Here is a 23,542-nt window from a genome sequence, read left to right as displayed (position 1 = left end):
CATCCAACATCCACCAGGTAACAAATCTACCTTCCCCCAAAAACACACACACACACATTTTTATTTTTAATAAAATATCTATGACAAGACAAGTATATTGAATAGACAAGAATAATAGTTTTAATCATATGGCATTGACTATTAATGAGAAATGTATTTAAGTATATAAATATATATATTTTTGGTCTGGTTTCAAAAATTGTGGTTGTACCAGCATTTGATCAATTCTCTTGCTTATGCTGCTGTTATACCAGACTTTTCGAGCGATTGCACTAAATCGGGTTTTGCTAGAGTTGGGGCACGTTCCCGTCCTCTCTATGGTTTAGAATAAGTTGGTCATGATGTGTTTTTGTCAGGTGTAATTGAATAATATTGACGTTTCAGTTAAATCAACCATGTTTAATGTTGATATTAGATTTTAGTATTGACTTACACAGATAGTGACGTTTCATTGTCAACAACCAATCAGTGTGCTGTCTCCAGTCCAAAATAGGAGTCAGGCACAGGAACATCTCTGGCGGGTATATGAGAGACCAGCGCAAACACTGGGGAGGCGTGTTCCTTGTCTTTTTATTTTTGGCTGTTTTCAGAACAAACTACAAAAAGAGGCCTGTGCCACAAAAAGCTTTGCCCGAATCTGCTTCTGTTTCTGCTCCATTATTCAACAGTTTCTCTTGTGGATTTCCAACAGAAGCATTATGGGAAATAATCTCAAAAGGAATTTAGCTGCAGTACTGCAAATACCCGTTTAGGTAACTCATAGTCTGACTAAAACCTCTGACGTACTGTCTATAGATGTGAGAGGTTGTCAGACTTGAAAGGTGTGTAGTGTATGGTTAGCATTAGCAAACTAGCTAGCAAGAAAATGAAATTATCGTATGTATGTGGACACAACACGATTGTAGCCCATTTAGCTGTCACAGATGCATTACAGGGCTCGGCGACATATGACCCAGTTTGGCTCAAATCACTGCTATGACACTAATGTACAGTGTTTCCTCTAAGCGACTTTCCCAAGGGTTTCAAACATCTTTAATTGGTGTGTGATTAATCATGTCCAGTCTTGTAGTGTGAGTACCTCTGCAACATGTAATAGGATGGAATTCATAACCAAATGGGAAGACTCATCATAAATTCTGTTCCAATGCTGTTCCACCTTGAAAAGTTGTTACAAGAGCTCCGCCTTCTCAGAATATGAATTCTGTATGGAGCCAATGGGAATGCGAGAAAAACGCTAACACGCCACAGCTACTTCTTGAATAGGCGGATTAACTGCTGGAAGTGACAGTTTTAAAGCAATAACTCTTAATTTTGTCAATACTTTTTGAAAAGCCTTTGTGAAAGAGAGAGAAAAAGAGACAGAGATGAATTATTTGATTTTTTAGGTATTACGCTTTTTTGCCTCAGCCAGGTATCAGAGGAGCTCAAGAGTTAATTATTTGAATAAATAGACTTATTTGTGACGCGCGGCGGAGCAGGGAAGGATGAGACACGAATCCTCCTTTTCATTGACGTCACTTTTAATTGTAACAAAGATTGCGCAATATAGCGCACGAGTAACATATACTTTAACACAGAACGTGTAAACATTAGACAACGACGAGCACAGGACACTGCGCGAGCGCACATTAAATAGACAAACCACATTAGCCCCACGTGATTACGAGACTATTCACAGGTGAGACAGATTATCACGCGACATAACCATAACCACGGAGATCCACTGACGCAGACAAAGCACGTGGACCACGTTAACACACGCCCAAAAGGGAGGGGCCGGGATCCTCAACGTGACATTATCTTAAAAGTTAAGAACAGAGTACAGAGTATATCTTTCTTTAGATAATACATATAGCTTAACCTTATGAATGGCTCTGGCCTATTTGTCCATGAGAGACAAATAAATTGTTTGAACTGTTCAGTGTATTTGTATCAAAAATGATTAAAAGATTTGAAACTCGGGATTCATATGTGTTGTGGCGTCAAATCTCCACCCCTATGCACATGGTCATTTATTCATTGAATAATCTGATAGTGATGTGCATTTTTGACAGATGTCAAAATAGAGAAAAAGGCATGAAGGAGAGAATACCCGAAAAGTGGAATGCCAGCAGTACTCAGATTTGGGTTTGAAAAGTTTGTGAAATAAGTTGAAAGTTCTGAAATGCCAAATATAACAGCAGGTTAAAGGGGCTTGTTTGTCCCTAGTTTTCCAACCGACTTCCTTGCAGATGAGTCCCAATAACAGAGTCATATCCCACTGATGGTTCATCTAATGTCCATCCCACTGATGGTCCATCTCCTTCCCTGTCCATATACAAGGCCTTAAGGAGTTTGGCAAAGGAAGTTTTCTCAGTCTGTGTCTCAAGTTAGCATGCTTTTACTTCAACTTCCCTGTCTAATAAGTTGAAAGCCAAGTGAAGGCATTAAAGTTATGGCTGGAGTCCAGGACAGGAGGAGGAGAAGAAAGTCCAGTGATCGATCGTAATCCAATTTCCCACAGTGTCTGATGTTCAGAGTGAAGTTGCCTATTACAGCAATATTTGTGATCCATTTATCATGCGGATGTCTTTCTTTGGGCTTCTGCTTCTGGTGTCTTCTTGTGTGGTTTTGCATTGCACCACTACACAAAAAAATCCCAAAAGCATGTGAGTATTTCTAGGTCACATTGTGCATGTGGTAGGTATTGCTTTCCTGTTTACGACATGGTCAATACTTTATGAACGTTCATTGACAAGCATACATGACGCAAGTAAAGCTGAGTAATTTCCAGAGTAGGAGAGTTCTGGAGAGGAAGCCCCACGTATTCACAGCCATCCGGCAGCTGTGGACCTGGAGAGAATGACTTTGGGGTTAGAGGAGAGAATGTACATAGATGTAAATCAGCTAACAGAGATTGTTTGTTTTTGCTGGCCATCTCTCTCACATTCTTACCCATGCTCTATCTCTTTCCATCTCTTTCTATCAGGTACGCAATGATTTGACCAATGAACTTGAGAGGGCAAATATCCAGATCGCAGACACAGAGAGCTTTTCTAATGACCCCTGTGTTAATGTGAAGAAATTGAAGGTAAGAAAGTTTAAAAAAGACTATTTAGATCAGTTTTTTAATAATATCTATCTATCTATCTATCTATCTATCTATCTATCTATCTATCTATCTAGTATTCTACCTACTCTTCTCATATGCAGTACATCTAATTTCCTTTTCCTGCAGTCTGTGCTAACCATTTTCACAATAATTTTTCCCCCAGCAAATTTTCACTCTCGCTGTGAAACCATTGAACCAGCTCCTGTTACTGAATTGACTTTGTCCATCTATGGACCCAATTCTCCAGATAACACGGAATCACAGTAGAAATGTTTCTTCAAATCCCAGCACCCCAGATTTTTTACCCTTTGGCATCATCTCTCAGAGGGCACAATCTCCAGGCTGGGTGACCCTCACATTGGCTCTGCTGTCTGCTGGTTCTGGCATAATAAAAGGTTGCCTGAAAGGATTGAGTACAGTAGCAGAGGGAGAGATGATGTGGTTTTGCATCTCAGTCGACCTGGATATTACAAACAATGTGCAGTGGTTTGATGTGAACAGCTCGGCACACTGGCCTAGATAGTGGCTTTGACTTAGCTAACTTTACTTTACTTGATCAGAGCACATCCCTGCCAGAACTCCAGATCATTGTTTCCTCTACTGGGAGAATTCAGGTTAGGCGCACCCACCGAAGAGGTCTCTGCCAGTCCTTCCAGTGACTGGGGTTCAGTGAGAAAAAGGCCATGAAAAAGGAAGCAAGAGTGTTTCATACAAAAGCTCCAAAATCTCCCAGCATGTAGTCTGGCTCTGGTGTGGTACTGAGAAGGTATTGTGTTGGCTGAGGCCCTTTCGAGGGCTCTCTGAGGTTCTGAGGAGAAGGACGTGAGGACTGGTGGGCCACACACATGCAGTGCTCAGTACTGAAAATACTGTGTTGCGCTGAGGTCGGATGTGCTGGCAGAGAAAGAGGAGTTTTATACTGATGCTAATTGAAGGTGCTAGTTAGTGCACGTCTGTGACAAGTTGGTAATGATGTTTTTTTTATATGTTCTGACAGATCATTTTGAAGGTTGGCTAAATTGGCCCACCATGGGTACATTTCTCCTTCCTTGGGAAATTGTTTTGACTGGCACATCAGTTGGAATTGTTTAGATAATGTTGCAGCATGTGACACAGAATATGGCAGAAGATATGAAGCTGTAACCATCTGATGAAAATGTTTATTTCATTTATGAAATTGTGTTGCCTGTGTTTTAAAAGTGCTGTGCAATTTATTCATTCACTTGCAAGCACTAAGGAGCCCTAGTAATGACATCGTTAATTTGGCTCTGTGAGACTTTGTCACAGGTGCCGTGAAGTCTTGCTATAAAGTTTTAGAATATTCACACTCTGCACTACAGATACTTGTTGTGTTGTGTGGTTATATGAGTACATAAACTTTGTACCAGAATGAATTATTGTTGAAGTTCATGTACCTAATAAGCAATGTATTATCATGCATTGATAAGGAGCTTTATTACATATCTTGTGAACTAGATAAAAACCAAAAATGCATATATAAACTAGCTATGACCTCTCTGCGACTCTATACTGTGTATCTATGATTTTATAAGTCTAAGAAATCATATTTTTCTAACGTTTTTAAAAGCCCTGGACCAGCAGTGAAAATCTCAAACATGAAAAGACGGTGTCTTATGCCTCTGCCTCTGACCTGTCTCCTGGTGTGTGGTGGAACATCTGAAGGTGGTCTGCAGTGCTGGTGTGTGGAGTACTGCTGATAGATGGATCTTGTGTGAAGTGCAGCTGGATGAGGTGGAAACACAGTTCTGGAGAGTGGGCTGAATTATTTACTGACTCAATCATACAGCATGTACTCGTGCTGCTGATGGAGAGCTCTCTTCTGCCCCTTTTGGATATCAAACAATTCTCAGGACTGACGTTAATGTCTGCCCTGTAATGGATGGAGTGCCCCGGTCAACCAAGTTAAACACCCTCTTCAACTTTTATAAGCTGTACTCATCATAGCAATAAATTTTTCTTATACAGATATTTGCTAATTTCACCATGAACATATTCAGTGGATCGATAACACTTTTCACCAAGTGTTTGTGGACACCTTTGTAGTTTTATTTTCATTATTACAATGTACATCATGTTATGACCTTTTCCATACTGTGTATGTAGGATAATGACGTCAGGATCATCATTGGCCAGTTCGATGAGAACCTGGCCTCTAAAGTCTTCTGTTGTGTGAGTATTTTCTTCTGAAGCTCATTGTCACATAAATCATCTGCAGTAACTATACCTCTAGAGTTTCTGACGAGATCTTATGGTGTATTATTATTATTATTGTCAGACCTGAATAATATTCACATTAAAAAAATACATGTATCTGTAGCATCTGTGTTCGCATTAGAAATGTTATCAAGTTAGTACAGCTGGTTCTGTGTGTTTAATAGAGGTTGAAGCAGATGTATTTTCGAACCCCTGCTATAAATCTATTCTATACTTTTGTGGTCTATAGGCCTACAACCTCAATATGTATGGCAATAAGTACCAGTGGATCATCCCAGGATGGTACCAAGGTAACTGGTGGGAGCAGGCAAACTCTACCAACTGTACCACCAAGAAGCTCCTGACAGCCATGGAGGGATACATTAGTGTTGACTTTGAGCCTCTCAGTGCCAAACAGATCAAAGGAATCTCTGGAAGGGTGAGTGCCTCTAGAATTCTGCTTCATTTCATCAAAACACGTTCTGAAAGGAAACGTGATGAAATATGGTTTGTGACTGCATAGCTTGCAAGGCACAAAGCAAACTAGCAAAGGCTGAAGGCAGAGGTGGAATGACAACCTAAACAAATGTGTCCATAGCAAGCAGTAGTGTGGTAGTGCGGTAGTACTGTGATACTGTGTTAGTGCAGTAGTGTGGTAGTGCGGTAGTACTGTGGTACTGTGTTAGTGCAGTAGTGTGGTAGTGCGGTAGTACTGTGGTACTGTGTTAGTGCAGTAGTGTGTTAGTGCGGTAGTACTGTGATACTGTGTTAGTGCAGTAGTGTGGTAGTGCGGTAGTACTGTGGTACTGTGTTAGTGCAGTAGTGTGTTAGTGCGGTAGTACTGTGATACTGTGTTAGTGCAGTAGTGTGGTAGTGCGGTAGTACTGTGGTACTGTGTTAGTGCAGTAGTGTGTTAGTGCAGTAGTACTGTGATACTGTGTTAGTGCAGTAGTGTGGTAGTGCGGTAGTACTGTGGTACTGTGTTAGTGCAGTAATGTGTTAGTGCAGTAGTACTGTGATACTGTGTTAGTGCAGTAGTGTGGTAGTGCGGTAGTACTGTGGTAGTGTGGTACTGTGTTATTGCAGTAGTGTGGGTGTGCCGTAGTGCAGTAGTGCAGTAGTACTGTGGTAGTGTGGTACTGTGTTAGTGCAGTAGTGTGGGTGTGCAGTACTGTGGTAGTGCGGTACTGTGGTAGTGCGGTAGTACTGTGGTAAAGTGGTACTGCATTAGTGCAGTAGTGTGGTACCGTGTTAGTGAAGTAGTATGGGTGTGCGGTAGTGCAGTAGTGCATTTGTACGGTAGTGCAGTAGTACTGTGGTAGTGTGGTACTGTGTTAGTGCAGTAGTGTGGGTGTGCAGTAGTGTGGGTGTGCAGTAGAGTGTTAGTGTGGTAGTGCAGTAGGGTGGTAGTGCGGTTGTGCAGAAGTGTGGTAGTGCAGTAGAGTGTTAGTGTGGTAGTGCAGTAGAGTGTTAGTGTGGTAGTGCAGTAGGGCAGTAGGGTGTTAGTGTGGTAGTGCAGTAGAGTGTTAGTGTGGTAGTGCAGTAGAGTGTTAGTGTGGTAGTGCAGTAGGGCAGTAGAGTGTTAGTGTGGTAGTGCAGTAGAGTGTTAGTGTGGTAGTGCAGTAGGGTGTTAGTGTGGTAGTGCAGTAGGGCAGTAGAGTGTTAGTGTGGTAGTGCAGTAGGGCAGTAGGGTGTTAGTGTGGTAGTGCAGTAGTGTGGTAGTGCAGTAGGGCAGTAGGGTGTTAGTGTGGTAGTGCAGTAGGGTGGTAGTGTGGTAGTGCAGTAGGGTGTTAGTGTGGTAGTGCAGTAGGGCAGTAGAGTGTTAGTGTGGTAGTGCAGTAGGGCAGTAGGGTGTTAGTGTGGTAGTGCAGTAGGGTGGTAGTGCAGTAGGGCAGTACTGTGGTAGTGTGGTTGTGCAGAAGTGCGGTAGTGCAGTAGGGTGTTATAGTGTTAGTGTGGTAGGGCAGTAGGGTGGTAGTGCAGTAGGGTGTTAGTGTGGTAGTGCAGTAGAGTGTTATAGTGTTAGTGTGGTAGAGCAGTACTGTGGTAGTGCAGTAGGGCAGTACTGTGGCAGTAGTGCGTATACAGCATCAGCCACATGTAAAGCTGCTTTTTCCCATGTTCAGACGCCCCAGGAGTATGAACGAGAGTACAACAGAGAGCGGGAGCAGAAGGGCGTGGAGGCTAGTAAGTTCCACGGCTTTGCCTACGACGGCATGTGGGTGATCGCAAAGACCCTTAACCGTGTGATGGAGCTGTTGCAGCAGAAGCAGAGACACAACATCTACCCCAACGCCACAATGGATGACCATGAGGTGGGCAAGATGGTGCTGGACGTGATGAACGAAACCAACTTCTTCGGTGTGACGGTGAGACTCTGTTTTCATGTCGGTCTCTCAGCGCAAGCATGAAATCTAGGCCATCAGCTAGATCCCTAATGAACTGCGATGTTCCTTGTGATACCTCATTTAAATTCATGAATTGCAGGACTGTGCTAAAGAAAATAACAGCAATCTCCATTGTCACAGAGCTTGAGAAGCACCTTCTCCAGAGAGGTCTCCAATTCTATACATTCCATCCATTCTTTTAAGATGGGTTTCCCTCGGGGACAACCCGCCTATCTAAAGGGTCCCAGATTTCAAATAGTTGTGATTGCCGGAAGGCATTCACACTAAAAAGCGTTCACTTTACGAGCAGCCAGCAAGATCTATGCATGCTGTTTTGCACTGAGAAGGCAAGTGACATTTCCTCAGGCACAAGTATTATAAAGGCCAGTCTGTGATTGGCGAGCAGGGGTCGAGGCACTGTCAACATGCGCGGGTGAGATATTAGCAGTGTGGACAGGGCTGTGGGGGCTGGGGGGGGGGGCTAAGACCTGGAACAAGAGGCCAAGAGCACAAGCACGAAATCTAATGGAATAAACAGAGGGAAAGGCAGCCAAAGGTGTGTGTGTGTGTGTGTGTGTGAGAGAGAGAGAGAGAGAGAGAGAGAGAGAGAGAGAGAGAGAGAGACCAGAGGAACAGGATGCTGCTTAATGAGAGGGGGAAGAGCCTCCATCACTGTAAATGTAAAAGCAAGCAAAACAGCCGCTGCTAGTGCAATGAGCAACGCACCAGAACTAATATATCATGAACTGAGATCACCAGTTTGGTACAAAGGAACAGGGATGATGTCTGAGGATGATTACCAGTCCTGATTGTCCTGTGGTTGACCCTCTTTAGTTCTTAGCCAGGGGTCCTGTCCCCCCCCCCCCCCCTCTCTCTCTCTCTCTCTCTCTCTCTCTCTCTGCCTGGCTGGTGGAGAGTATCTTGCACGCTTGGCCTGACGGCACTCTCGCCGCGGGCTGCGTGATCACAGCCTCCCTCCCTGGTACTGCAGCCTAATGGAGGGGAAATCACAGCGGCAAAACAAACAGCTCTGAGGGAAGGAATGGAGCGCCGGCGTCAGCAGGAAACCCAGAAACGCTGTCGCTTGAGAAAACTCTGCATGGGGGGGTTTTGCCAGGCCGGTGTGTTAGCGTGTGCACACCGGGATCACGCCGTACCACCCTGCCTGAGTACTTTGCAGACTTAGCATCAGATGTCAGCAATGCAGTGTCCCACTATAACCGCCTTTATTGCAAGTTTGCTTTTTGGGATCGTCTTTATAGAGATTCCCACTGTGTTTTTCCGTGCGTCCTATCGCTGCTGAGTGTCATGGCTACTGACGGCTCTGCTGGTGAACTCTCTTCCGCTCCCTCCCGTCAGACTCCGACACCGCCGAGCGGGGCTATTGATCGGACGGCAGTACGCTTCAGGAAGTAAAACATTAGCTTAGCCGAGCCTCCGGGGAGCACGGATCACTCCGTCTGAGACGTGGAGGCGTGCACCACTCCTGAGCTTTGGGCTGAAAGAGAGCCAATGAGATTTTTTAGTGCTCTGAAATGGAACCTCAGGCTGATTCATTTCCTGTTCTCCAAACAGTGATGGCCCGGCAGTTTGTAAATGTCAGAAGCAGCGGTCAGTGCCTGATATTGCTTTGTTGAACATAGTTATATCAAAGTGGCCTGTATACAAACCGTGGCATGTCATAGTCTTAGGTATCCCAAGACAATTATGTTTAAATATACAATCTGAAATATTTTGCATGTCCTTCAAAATAAAAGTGGCCAGTTATGATGTAGGTGGAGTTTTGTTCTGCCAATGTTTTGGTCTGTGTTTTAGCGTGTTTGAAACATCAGTAGTTTGTTTGTTGGAGAGAAGGGATTTAGGAACCACACATGTGGTGTTCTGGTCATCACACATGACATAAGAAACATGTACGAAAACACACACACTCATTTTCTTTATATTAATGTTTATCTGCATTAATATTTTATTGTATTATAGCCAATTTTTGTATAGTGTTTTAAAAGCAAAGCCAATACAAACACAAACAGCTGTCCAGACAGTTAGGTCGTATTTCCTGTACCTTAGACATGCTGCTGTAATCTGCGCAGCAGTGTGTCAGCACACTTGTGGTCACTAAATGTCTATTAGTGTGGACCGTACGAGACTGACTGGGCCATGCTTACACGGTTCCAGCACCTTCAGTCCTGCTCTGCTGCACACCTGAGAGCGGGAGTCTTGATTAGACGTTCACACCTGCACAGGACTTACACACCCCCTATCAGCAGCCTGGCCTCCACCCCATGCACAGGCACGCTGGGCTCATCATCGGGGCTGTGTGGGTCTCTGTGGCCGCGCAGGAAGTGCAGCAGGTGGTTCACTCCATTTGCTGCCAGCAGGCACGGAGGTCCATGTCTCTGTTTCGCAGTCAGCAATGACCTGCACTTTCAGGCAGCGAGGGGCAAATGTACTTGTGTGATGGACAATGAAATCAGGAGGTGACTTTATGAGAGCTGGTAGACAGTAGAGGCACTGCAAGGATGCCAAGACTGTGTAGACGATGGACAAAACATCTTTTAACAAGTAGAACAGGAAGAATATAATATGTAATATGAATTTTAATGTAAATGAAACACATACATGATGTCATGATGAAACACATGCATGATGTCATGATGAAATGCATACATGATGTCAGGATGAAACAGACATGAACTCAGGCCGCCCCTTAGCTCACATGACTTAACATGAATGGTCTGCGTTTTGTATTTAGCCCTATAATTGGAATATCCCAGTAGTAAACCCCGAACCTTTGGATTTATTTGTAACTACAGCCAAACGGTGCGGGTGCTACTGTAGACCTACTGTACATCACTTAAAATGCTTAGAGTACGTTAGCTTTAAAACTGTTGTAGTAATGTAGTAATCAGTGCTGTATAACTGTTTAGGAGCGGATTGAGTCTTGCGTTCAGTGCAACACATTAGAACTCTCATAACCTGGATTGATAGTGAATAAAGCAATATATGCACCATAAGATTCACACAACTATGCACAACTCACACTGTAATGTATATAACTGCTCTGAGCCACATCAGAGCATCAGACACACAGCAGGCATGTTAAAGCAGCCCTGGCAAACTCAGCACTTCAGTCCAGGGCCCTGAGACGTGAGACGGACTCTCAGTCCCCTTAAACTCCAATAATGGGTTTCTAATCATTGCCATGGAAATGCTGTGTGCCTCTCACCTGTTATTTTGTTGGAGCGAGTGGTCCCATATTCAGCTAAAGCGGTTCATTACCCAGCTTGGTAGGCCTGCGCATAGCACACAGCATTTACACATTATTTACATAATGAGCATGTGAGATAATGTTTTGGCAAAATGGAGAGGTTTTATGGTCGCTGGTTAGAGTACCTGTTTTTCTTTCATACATTCAGTCGTCTGCAGTCACCCGTCAAACATCTGTTAGGTCAGTGGGCTTTGTGTCAGGTTTTAATGGGCTGAGCTAATGCAGTCTGCCCAGCGCCGCCCAAAGCCCGTTATCTGTTTAAGTGTTTGGCAGCATTCACTCCAGAATCATGGGAGGTGTGTTCTGCATTTCATTTGTTTCTGACGGGTGTTAAGGGACGACAGACGTCCTAAACCCATGCGGTCCCATGTCCTTAGGGACTCTTCACATTTGTTCACTATTGAGCAAATCAATCTTGCTACTATTAATTATGTTTGCCTCAATAAGGAGATCAATTTACTGACCTGTAATTTAATAAATGGTCCAGAAGCACGGGCCGGGCCAGACCTGTAGGTACACTCTTCAGTTTGGCACCGTGCCAAGAATCAATGACACTACAGCAAAGTAGAGATTCACTCCTAATATTACAACACGCCTGTCCGTGAACCTGTGAACCAGTGAGAGTGTACACTCTCTGCCCATGCAGATTTTATATGCAGTTTAACTAAAGGCATTTTGTGTGTGTTTTTGCAGGGTCAAGTCATGTTCAGGAACGGAGAGCGTATGGGAACCATCAAGTTCACACAGTTTCAGGGTAAGTGTGTCTCGAGTCCCCTCAGACGTACAGTCCAGTCACTGCTCCTTCTGTTGCAGTCAGGATGTCTTTTTTTTTTTTTGCAAGCATTATTCGTTGACAAGTCTGATTCACATGGCCTGTTTGAAACGGCGTTTAAGCACTGGGAAATACAGCAGTACCGTCAAATCATAGTAAATGGAGTCATGACGTCCCAGTGTGAGGAGGCCTTATTTTAAACTCGGCCCCGAGCCGATGTGACGTCGGCGGTGAGATCGCGACGTCTTCATCTGCTCGTGCAGCTGTTTGTGCAGCTGTGGCATGGTGCTCCGTGCGGGCGGTGTTTGTGCTGGTCGTCACGGATCCGTCCTCGAGGCTGGACGCTGTGGGACTGTGGCGATTGGTCTAATGGGGTCAGGGATCCCACTGCTCTGGCGTCTGCAGTTATTAATCCAGTGTTCTCCTGGAAGCCCGACTGGGGTTTGGATAGCTGAGATTTAATCTCGGGGTTGGATTTAATCTCCGAGCAGGGGATTCCCCGCCCACCACCACCAGCAGCAGCTCAAAACAACTGCAGGCCGGGACCTTCCTCCTCGCTTAGTGTTATCAGCCTCTGTGCAGAGGTATCCCCCATAGTGTGTTACGTCATTTCTTCTGTCGATGCAGGTGTGTGGTTTTTGTGGGTGTGTGAGACAGAGACAGAGAAATTGTTTTTGTATGTGTGCTTGTGTATGTGAGAGAGAAAAAGAAAAATAAATATCATGTGTGTGTGTGTGAGAGAGAGAGAGAGTAACAGAGAGAGAAAGAAATTGTGTTTATATCTGTGTTCGTGTATGTGTGTGGGAAAAAGATTGTGTGTGTGTGTGTGTGTGTGTGTGTGTGTGTGTGTGTGTGTGTGTGTGTGCTTGTGTGTGTGTGTGTGCGTGTGTGTGTGTGTGTGTGTGTGTGTGTGCAAAGGCGCAGGATAGGGCGACCTGTTAAGCTCTGGGGTGATTGAACTGGCTGTCTATTCGATGGCAACTGGCAGTTTGGCAGATAAGTGGTGAAAAAAAAATGTTATCAACAGTGCAGCGGAGAGCTGCTTCTTCTCCACTAGAACAATCACAAGAGAGGCACACTGGCCCAAGGCCCCGCCCCAACACACACACACACACACACACTACCCACATGCACCTACTCACACACACCTACCCACCACTCCTTTACTGGGTTAACTGATTAACTTAACTGTAACATTTGTAACAAGGTGCCAAGCGTCTGCCCCTCTCTGTGGTTTCAAAATGTAAAAAATCAGGCTTTTGTCAACTTTTACTAGCAATAATCACAAGGTTGTATGACACACACTCAACACATCCATCTCTGGTTAACTCTCAGTGCTTGTCTGGATGTAAATGTTAAATGCCTGCAGCAGTGCGTCCTTACCTGATAAGAGCTGTGTGCCCTGAAGAAGCCATTAAAGATTGTACGTATGCATGAACCCATCAGCCTGGTTTAGACACTGAATTATTGTAGCTATGTAAACACACAATATGAAAAGCCTTTCTGCAAGAAAGATTAAGGGTTCTGGAGGTTTTAAAAGAGACACTTGGCACAGTGAATGCTAATGTGTGTATGTGGATGTGTGTGGTGTATATCTGTGTGTGTGTGTGTGTGCGTGTGCGTGTGGTGTGTATTTATGTGTGTGTGTGTGTGTGTGTATGTGTATGTGTGTGTTAGGGGGAGGGGTGATGGACCACAGAGGCTTGTTGTTAGCCGTGCTCCTGTGAGCGGTGTCCAGGCAGCGTGGCGGAGGGGGCTCACCTGTGTGACGGACTGCTCACTGGTCCATAACTACACACAGTGTACATCATGCCATCAGCCTCGGGCACCTCTGCCCACCTACAACCAGCAGGAGAACATGAAGGAGCAGAATGAGAAAAAAGGCTTTCTGATAATAAAGAACTTCTGAAAGTTTCACAGTCACTCTTCTGTCTTATATTGACCTCTGCTTAATATATGCAGTCATAAAAAAAAAAACACAAAGGACATTGCCTTTCCATTTCCCAGAAACCTGTGCAGTTCTTCTTAGCCTCGCTCAGCAGCAATCTCCAATCTCCAAGCCTGTTTCTTCATTACAGTCTTCTAATTGGCATTTCTAGGAGTAAAACATTGAACATACACATGGGACTGCTGCTAATATTTGACTGTTTGATGGTGACTCTGTGTTCATGTGGGATTTTACTGTCATTTTGAAGGTACCCATGGAAACCTAATCTCAGCATATATCTAGTTACTCGTGGTAATCTGCAATAGTGCTCTTGTTTTATCGTTTCATTATTTTGCAACATCTTTTCCTCTCAGGAGGAACGGCATTACTTTATTTATTTTCACAGCTTCACGTTTCTCTCCAGACGCCCATTCGGTTGGTTATTAGAGTTGTTATCCCCACACAACGTATATGTCGTTTTCATTTTTTTATTGTGCTTTTAGTGCAATCAAATTTTAAAGGCTTTTTTGCTACCTGGTCGGCTCCCTAGGTGTCTGGAGGGGTCTAGTCAAGGATTTTATCCAACAGCAAGAAGGGTTCTGCCTCAAAGCCAAGCAGAAAAACCCCAAATGGTTCTTCCTGAAGTCTGTTATTTGAAGAATGTGCACTAGGGGAAAATTCTATTGCATTTACTCAGCTAAACAACAGACATTGGTACAACATCAGCAGTTTGCTTTAAAAATGCCCTCTAATTGTGTTGTTTCAGTTTAAACATTAATATATTAACTTCAACACATGATTTGGTTTAGATTATTTAATTTCGCCTCGTTCCTATTTTTTACTAATGTATAACGATGCCCATAAATAGCAAATGGCTGTTATTTTTAATAACTTTTGTTATTAAATACTTTTGTTTGAGGTTTTTGCTACTTTTGCAATGGAAGCTGGCTCCGTGTTGTCAGCGTGGTTCCCCCCTGCAGACTAGTGCATTATCAGATCTGTGCTCCTGTGCTGCTCTCTCCTGCAGAGGGTGACGAGGTGAAGGTTGGGGAGTACAACGCCATCGCTGACGTCCTGGACATCATCAACAACACTATGAGGTTCCAAGGTAGGGAAGGCCCAGGCCAGTGTGTGTGTGTGTGTGTGTGTGTGTGTGTGTGTGTGTGTGTGTGTGTGTGTGTGTGTGTGTGTTTGTGTGTGTGTGTGTGTGTGTTTGTGTGTGTTTGTGTGTGTGTGTGTGTTTGTGTGTGTGTGTTTGTGTGTGTGTGTGTGTGTGTGTGTGTGTGTTTGTGTGTGTGTGTGTGTGTGTTTGTGTGTGTGTGTGTGTGTGTTTGCATGGGAAATGCATATATTCCTTCCTCTCGCTGTTGGAAGTATGACCTAATGAATAATTCACTGGCTTTTTTTCAGCTGCCCATTTGAGGTGACATTCTTTGTCGTTCTCTGTTTTTATACTCTCCCACCACACACACATGCGTGTACACACTCCCACCACACACACATGTGCATACACACTTCCACACACACAAACAGTGGATTCAAGAAAAACAGTCCGTTTTACGTCAGGTGCTTCCGCAAATAGAACTTGGTAAGACAAGCCATAGGAATCGATTAGAACACTGACAAAAGCTTACAAAGTAAGCAAAGGGGGAAAACGACAAGAAACCACTGTGGTCACTGACCACAAGCACTGAATAGAGGGACATTAGCAAAGTCCTGTTAACTTAAGTAAACAGTACAGATAATTAGCCTTTGAATGCATGGGCCCATTATGGTGGTGTGAGCCTGGCTGTTTCTCAGGACCTTTAAGCTATTTAACCTTCTTCTCATAGCCCTGACTACTTAGTAACTCTCACCTTCATACCGTACATAGCCTTTATCCAAAACGTACATAAATACAGCCCAAGATCATTGTGTAGATGCACCAGAAGGTCCTGCAGAAGTCTGCTCATACCTTCCTCACTGTCTTACACCACTACCGTGGAAATCTGTGTCAACCTCGCCAGTCGTTTTTATGAAGACAATATGCTACATTGCTGCTATTCAACCAAGTACCTGCTGTCTGATTTCACTAATCTGGATCATTTCTTGGTTTAAGAGGTGTGGTTTTAAGTGAAAGAGAAGGAACTCTACAGAGTTGGAGGAAAAAAAGCATGCAGACACCACACACACACACACACACACACACACACACGGCCACACACACACACACTCTGTGTCAGCAACTTTGTGTTGTGCCTCTCAGGGGTGGGGCCACCGAAGGACCGGACGGTCGTGGACCCTCAACGTCGTCACATCAACGTGCCTCTGTACAGCATCCTGTCCACTATCACCATACTGGGCATGCTCATGGCCGGGGCCTTCCTCTTCTTCAACATCAAGAACCGCAACCACAGGTCAGAGTGCAGTGTTGGCACCCCCCCTCCTCACATTGGGTGATCACTAGGGATTATTGTGATCGAACACTATACGCATCGCTGTGATCGATCACTATAGGGATTATTGTGATCGAACACTATACGCATCGCTTTGATCGTTCACTATAGGGATTATTGTGATCGAACACTATACGCATCGCTGTGATCGATCACTATAGGGATTATTGTGATCGAACACTATACGCATCGCTGTGATCGATCACTATAGGGATTATTGTGATCGAACACTATACGCATCGCTGTGATCGATCACTATAGGGAATATTGTGATCGAACACTATACGCATCGCTGTGATCGATCACTATAGGGATTATTGTGATCGATCACTATACACATCGCTGTGATCGATCACTATAGGGATTATTGTGATCGAACACTATACGCATCGCTGTGATCGATCACTATAGGGATTATTGTGATTGATCACTGTAGGGATCATAGCGGGTGATGTCTGGCGTGGTCATTTGGTGCTGTGTTCCCCATCCAGGCTGATCAAAATGTCCAGTCCCTACATGAACAACCTGATCATCCTGGGAGGGATGTTGTCGTACGCCTCCATCTTCCTCTTCGGCCTGGACGGCTCCTTCGTCTCGGAGAAAGCGTTTGAGACCTTGTGCACTGTGAGTAACAACTACCGTCTTGTAGGGGCATCTGGGAGCTGATTAAAAAAAACGTCCAGCCACGTGACATCTACGAGCAGTCCAGCCACGTGACATCTACGAGCAGTCCAGCCACGTGACATCTACGAGCAGTCCAGCCACGTGACATCTCCGAGCAGTCCAGCCACGTGACCTCTCCGAGCAGTCCTGCCACGTGACCTCTCCGAGCAGTCCAGCCACGTGACCTCTCCGAGCAGTCCAGCCCCACTCCCATCATGCCATGCGGCACCGGTCTTCCCTTCGGGTGGACGCAGCATATTGTCCCTTAGCCCCTGCTGGAACATGGCAGTCTGGATCTCTATTTAATTAAGACGTTGTGATTACTACGAAGGCGTGAGTCTATGGGGTGTGTCGGGGTGGGGGTGGGGGGGGGGGGGGGTCCACAAAAAGAGTGGTGTGTGGTAGACATTTACATCCTGAGCCTGGTTCAGCCACAAAGAGCTGGCATCCCAATGGTAGTGATGATGGAGGACAATCAGGCAATCAGTATTCCTGTGGACAGCTCTCTGATGAACCTTATTCTTTCCAGCTTTGCTTAAGCTCTTTCACTCTCATTTTTATTCTGAGCAGTGGGTGTCTTGACAGTTTGACAGTACGGTTGTTTGTTTAAATAGAGGTTAAACAGTAGGAGATAGGAGGAGTAATGTTTATCCCTAAAGATATTTCCCCCAAAGTAATAAGATTGGGAGAATTGGATGCTGTTTTTGCTGTCTTTTATTGATGATTCAGGTGTGTTCTAATCTATTCATAACACTAGCTGGGCTAGTACACACTGTTGATTTATCAAAAAAAAATATTTTATGAATCCCAGCCTTGTCTTCATAAAAATGCAGTAATAAGAGCCAGTTTTTGGCAGTAGTCAGTAGCACAGAGCAGTCAGAGCAGTGTTTATGGTGCGCTGTATTTATGAGCAACACTGTTCAGACCAGCTGAGTAATTTATCTAAAAGGGGGATTCTAAAGGGGAAGGTTTTGACATTTTAGATTTCGGAAATGTCCTATTTAGCTTTTGAGTGAATTTGTCTCTTAGTGAAATAATAACATGTCTGCGTAAGAACATGCAATATTGTTTTGTCATACAGCACAGACATATCATTGTGAGCTGTCGGTCAGAGGAGCGTTGTGGTAGCCATTCTAGCTGACGGGAAGTGTCTCCTATCCAGGTTCGCACATGGATCCTCATTGTGGGCTACACCACAGCGTTTGGGGCCATGTTTGCCAAGACCTGGAGAGTGCACGCCATCTTCAAGAATGTAAAAATGAAGAAGAAGGTGAGCTGCGTAGCTGTGAGTGTTTGTGAGTGTTGGAGTGTGAGTGCTTGAGTGTTTGTGAATGTTTGTGAGTGTTTGAGTGTTTGTGGGTGTTTGAGTGTTTGCGAGTGTGGTTGCTTGTGTCTTCTCCATGACCCCCGTACAGCTGCCTAATGAGGCCATCACCAAGTGATTTCACTTCTGCAAAATTACAATATCTACGTTAACATCAGATCCTTCAGCCGAACCCCTGCAGCGATCAGAATAGCAGTGGCAGATTTTGCTTCCGAGCGCGCGCACTGGCACACACACACACACACACACACACACACACACACACACACACACACACACACACACACACACACACACACAGCAGCTTGGAAGCAACCGGGAGCCTGTGCTAAGCAGTGGTGTGTGCTCCTTCAGAGGGCGTTTCACTCACGTGCGGCACAACCACGCAGTGGCGGCTGGTCGTAATGAGACGTGTCCATCAGCTCCACTCAGCGTGTTACAGCAGATCTGCCTGCAGCTGAACATCTAACGTTCTCAAGCCGCCATACGCGTGTGTGAGGGAAGAGGGAGGAAGATGGGCAGATTCTCCTTGTCTTTATCTGTTTACCGCTCCCATGGCTCCCAAGGGAACGGGAGGGGAGGTAAAAGTGAGAGCTTCATTGTGAACATTGCTAAGGGTGAACATTAGTGTATCACCACTCGTGCATCACACATACTGCCATGTGGCATTCAGATCTGTGTGTGCGTTTATGTGCATTTATGCCACATCTTCACGCACACCCACTGGCCTCGTTTCTGATAGGTTTTCAGTTTCCACATCCTCTCAGTTTGGGATGTGAAATAACTACGCAGAGAGTGAGACTGATGACACAGTGAGGCTGACGACACAGTGAGACTGATGACACAGTGAGACTGACGACACAGTGAGGCTGATGACACAGTGAGACTGATGACACAGTGAAGCTGATGACACAGTGAGGCTGATGACACAGTGAGACTGATGACACAGTCAGACTGATGACACAGTGAAGCTGACGACACAGTGAGGCTGATGACACAGTGAGACTGATGACACAGTGAGACTGATGACACAGTGAGACTGACGACACAGTGAGGCTGATGACACAGTGAGGCTGACGACACAGTGAGGCTGACGACACAGTGAGACTGATGACACAGTGAGGCTGATGACACAGTGAGACTGACGACACAGTGAAGCTGATGACACAGTGAGGCTGATGACACAGTGAGGCTGATGACACAGTGAGACTGATGACACAGTGAGGCTGATGACACAATAAAGCTGACGACACAGTGAGGCTGACGACACAGTGAGACTGATGACACAGTGAGGCTGACGACACAGTGAGGCTGACGACACAGTGAGACTGACGACACAGTGAGACTGACGACACAGTGAAGCTGACGACACAGTGAAGCTGACGACACAGTGAGACTGACGACACAGTGAGGCTGATGACACAGTGAGGCTGATGACACAGTGAAGCTGACGACACAGTGAGACTGATGACACAGTGAGGCTGACGACACAGTGAGGCTGACGACACAGTGAAGCTGACGACACAGTGAGGCTGACGACACAGTGAAGCTGACGACACAGTGAGACTGATGACACAGTGAAGCTGACGACACAGTGAGGCTGACGACACAGTGAGGCTGATGACACAGTGAGGCTGACGACACAGTGAGGCCGATGACACAGTGAGGCCGATGACACAGTGAGGCCGATGACACAGTGAAGCTGACGACACAGTGAGGCTGACGACACAGTGAAGCTGACGACACAGTGAAGCTGACGACACAGTGAGGCTGACGACACAGTGAGACTGATGACACAGTGAGGCTGACGACACAGTGAAGCTGACGACACAGTGAAGCTGACGACACAGTGAGACTGACGACACAGTGAGGCTGACGACACAGTGAGACTGACGACACAGTGAGACTGATGACACAGTGAGACTGACGACACAGTGAGGCTGACGACACAGTGAGGCTGACGACACAGTGAGACTGACGACACAGTGAGGCTGATGACACAGTGAGGCTGATGACACAGTGAAGCCGATGACACAGTGAAGCTGATGACACAGTGAGGCTGACGACACAGTGAGGCTGACGACACAGTGAGGCTGACGACACAGTGAGGCTGACGACACAGTGAGACTGACGACACAGTGAAGCTGACGACACAGTGAGACTGATGACACAGTGAGACTGATGACACAGTGAGACTGACGACACAGTGAGACTGACGACACAGTGAGTCTGATGACACAGTGAATCTGATGACACAGTGAATCTGATGACACAGTGAGGCTGACGACACAGTGAAGCTGATGACACAGTGGGTCTTTGCTGTGTGTGATTATGTAAAGTCCTTAGCTCCACCACTCTGATGGCCCCGATGGTTATTTATAGAGCACCCAGACCTCTGCGTGCAGTTTCAGTGTGGGGGCAGCACTTCTGATGCTGGAGGAAGAGTGGGCGAACCATCAGAGGCAGTGCAGCGGTGAGGAGGTGTGGGGGGGGGGGGGGGGTGTTTGGCGTAAGGGAAATGGGGGGGGGGGGGGGGGGGGTGTAGCACATTCAGTGTACAAGGAAATGTGAATCAGTGAAAGACAGATGGAGTAGTGTCATATACACACAAACAGGTTCATGGTTCATATTTAGACCATTGGAAACTTTGCACACACCAAGATATCCTTTACTAGATGTAATTCATAAAAAATATGATAATGTTGAAAATATCATTCTATCACTAAAGTGGCAGGAAGTTGAATATATATATATATATATATATATATATATATATATATATATATATATATATATATATATATATATGAAAATGAACTTAGTTTATTGGCTATAACCAAACAGCTTTAACTTCAGTGTAGTTTGCTACAGTGGTACTACGAGGCATGACTGCTGTCTCAAAGCAGACGCCAGCTCCTCCCAGACCTCGCACTCTGCTCCCACTCTCTGTGCTTACCCCTGCCTTCATAATTAGCACTACTTAGGTCCTCCCTGTGGAGACTAATGGTGTGGTGAGCACAGGGCTGCTTGGGTCCTGGTTCAGCATCTTAATGGAGGCACCGCTGCTTCCGCTGGTGCAGCTCGGCGGACTGCCGGGAAGGCCACTCCGGCTGCAGGGCTGCCTCAGGTGCTCAGGTGCCCCTGCTGGTTCTGGGGCCCGTGTGGGGGCTCTTCAGTAAGGCGAAAGTTGCTCTTGGAACGTTCAGACAGAGCGCCACAAAACTTCATAATGACGACGCTTTTTCTGTGTTCGCACAATTACTTAAAATGTTTGTTCCTGTGAACCTTAATTTAAAGGACTTATATTTTTACATTTACATTCCAAATAGTGTTAACAGTCTGTCAAAATGTAAATGTAGAAATATTAAATTTCTTAAAGTGCTTGTTCCTGTGTTCCTTAAGCTAAAGAACTTAATTTTTTTTTTACATTTACATTTTGACAGACTGTTAATACTATATGAAATGTCTTGATCTTCCATCATTCCAAAGTTGAACCATCCACCTAAGTCTGAGTGAAGATGAAGGGAATCCATTCTTTTATCTGCACATTTTCCGTGAAACTCGCTGACTAACCGTAAGTCATGTGTGTTATGATTGAACCTTTATTTGCAGGTGTTTGGGGACCTCTTGGCCTTGTGATGGGTGCCCACTCGTTGTGTATACACAGCCTAATTTATTGCAATATTTCCAGTGACACGAAAGGTTTTGGCCTGGCTTTGTTTGGCCAATTCCAAAGCCATCAAAAGCCCATGGATCAAAACCAATCAAAAGGTTCTATTCTGAGCGGCGCAATAGGGCGCCAGAAAAGAATCACTGCGTTTTCTCCCATGTGATTCCTCTAAAGCACCCGGTGCCTCTCCGAGCCTCTCTGTGACCTTTCCTTTGATTCTGTCCAGGTCAAATGCTGTTAAATAAAAAGAAAAGATCAGACAAGGTCTGGCGCTTTCATCCTCAAAAGTTCAGCATGTGAGAGAAGATGGCTCCTTTCTGAGTTGTGGGAGCTGAATTGTGGCTCTCTCTTCCTCCACTCACCCCTACTCAGAAGGTTCTTCCCCTTCCTCCAGATCATCAAGGACCAAAAGCTGCTGATCATCGTTGGGGGGATGCTGCTGATTGATCTGTGCATCCTCATCTGCTGGCAAATTGTGGATCCCCTGAAGAGGACGGTAGAGGAGTACAGCTTGGAGGTGGGTTCGCCGCTCTAACTTCGCCGGGCGGGTTTTGTCGTCCACGTTCGCAGCCGTGGCGTCGTTGGCTGGGCTGAGCGCGAGCCTGAGGCCTAGCCTTTGTGGTTCCGCTGCTATTTTTGGTTCAGGAAGTGAGCCATCCTGCCCCTCCCCCTCCCGTTACTGGTGGACGCAGGCCAGTGGGGATGTGGCTTATTGGCACGCCTCGTCGGAAAAGAGACACTTAGATGCGCCTTTCGCTCGCTGCCCTTTAGGGGGCAATGTGTGGAAAAGAGAGTTTCAGAATAGCGTGGACATTTTGGAGCCCTGCTTGCTTTAGTCATGGGCCAGGCACTGTCACCGCTGATTAGACATGTTTAACTGAGCACACACCGTACACCAATACTCCATAATGTTGTCTGTGGCCTGATTGTTACGGTATTGCGTAATCGTGTGTTTGTGCCAGGTTTGTGCAATGTTTCCTGAGGCTTGTTTGCATAAGCCATTTGATAAATTAATATGGTAAATGACATTTATATGTTATTACAGCATGACGGATGTGTTGATCAAGTGGGGCAGTTGATGGTTATATTTTGAGCTATCGTGATCACTGGTACCATTTCAGACACTGATGTTGTAAGCCCAGTGAGACCTGGAAACAGCAGGGGCCTTGGCTTATCGCCACGGGCTACAGTCTCTCCTGCCAATAGTTTGGCAGATCCAAGTTCACTCCAGACTGCAGCAGCTTCATGAGGTCGTTAACAGGCCCAGATGTGTAGAGGTTTGAAAGTTTGGCTGCGCTGGTTTCCCTGGGGTTCCCTGAAACGGGCGGTGGGTGAGACTGTGCCTCCTCTTCTTCCTTTTCCTTCTCTCTTTCTTTCTCTCTTTCTCCATCTCTCTCTGGGCTTTTGGGCACCGTTGTGCCCCGGTCTCCCCCAGCAGCCTTGCAGGCACCCTGCAGCACGGAGGTGCGTGTCTCCCACTCCCCCAGACAGTGGAGGGAGAGAGGACAGAGGGAGTTACTGGGCCGTGACGCCAGCAGGCATCATGGGCGATGCCGTCAGACGGATGGAATCATGGCTGCCCCCTCCCTGGAGAAGTCAAGGCAGGGAGATTAGCTCAGATTGATTGGTGGTTGGAAAAGGTCCATTAACTCCACCATCACTCAAGGGTACTTAGAGCAGCCTCCTCTTCCTCTCCCCCATCTTCCTCTCTCACCCTCCTCTTCCTCTCCCTCCATCTCCAGTGCCTTGTATTTATGGCACACTGTATGTGTACTTTGCCGACATTGCTCA

At 45.7% G+C, this 23,542-nt stretch overlaps 1 protein-coding gene across 1 annotated transcript in view; it reads left to right on the top strand.

Moving 5' to 3' along the window:
- Positions 1 to 23,542, top strand: part of gabbr2 (gamma-aminobutyric acid (GABA) B receptor, 2) — a 144,216-nt gene that overhangs the window by 88,151 nt on the left and 32,523 nt on the right. Inside the window, exons 4-13 of the mRNA XM_077008730.1 lie at positions 2,969 to 3,070; positions 5,216 to 5,281; positions 5,556 to 5,744; positions 7,432 to 7,674; positions 11,654 to 11,714; positions 14,687 to 14,767; positions 15,905 to 16,055; positions 16,586 to 16,718; positions 17,920 to 18,027; positions 22,146 to 22,268. Of these exons, the coding sequence (XP_076864845.1) occupies positions 2,969 to 3,070; positions 5,216 to 5,281; positions 5,556 to 5,744; positions 7,432 to 7,674; positions 11,654 to 11,714; positions 14,687 to 14,767; positions 15,905 to 16,055; positions 16,586 to 16,718; positions 17,920 to 18,027; positions 22,146 to 22,268 (1,257 nt within the window). The remainder of the gene's footprint in view (positions 1 to 2,968; positions 3,071 to 5,215; positions 5,282 to 5,555; positions 5,745 to 7,431; positions 7,675 to 11,653; positions 11,715 to 14,686; positions 14,768 to 15,904; positions 16,056 to 16,585; positions 16,719 to 17,919; positions 18,028 to 22,145; positions 22,269 to 23,542) is intronic.

This window comes from Brachyhypopomus gauderio, chromosome 6, assembly GCF_052324685.1.
Source record: "Brachyhypopomus gauderio isolate BG-103 chromosome 6, BGAUD_0.2, whole genome shotgun sequence".
Lineage (NCBI taxonomy): Eukaryota > Metazoa > Chordata > Actinopteri > Gymnotiformes > Hypopomidae > Brachyhypopomus > Brachyhypopomus gauderio.
This window is presented reverse-complemented; position numbering and strand designations above follow the sequence as displayed.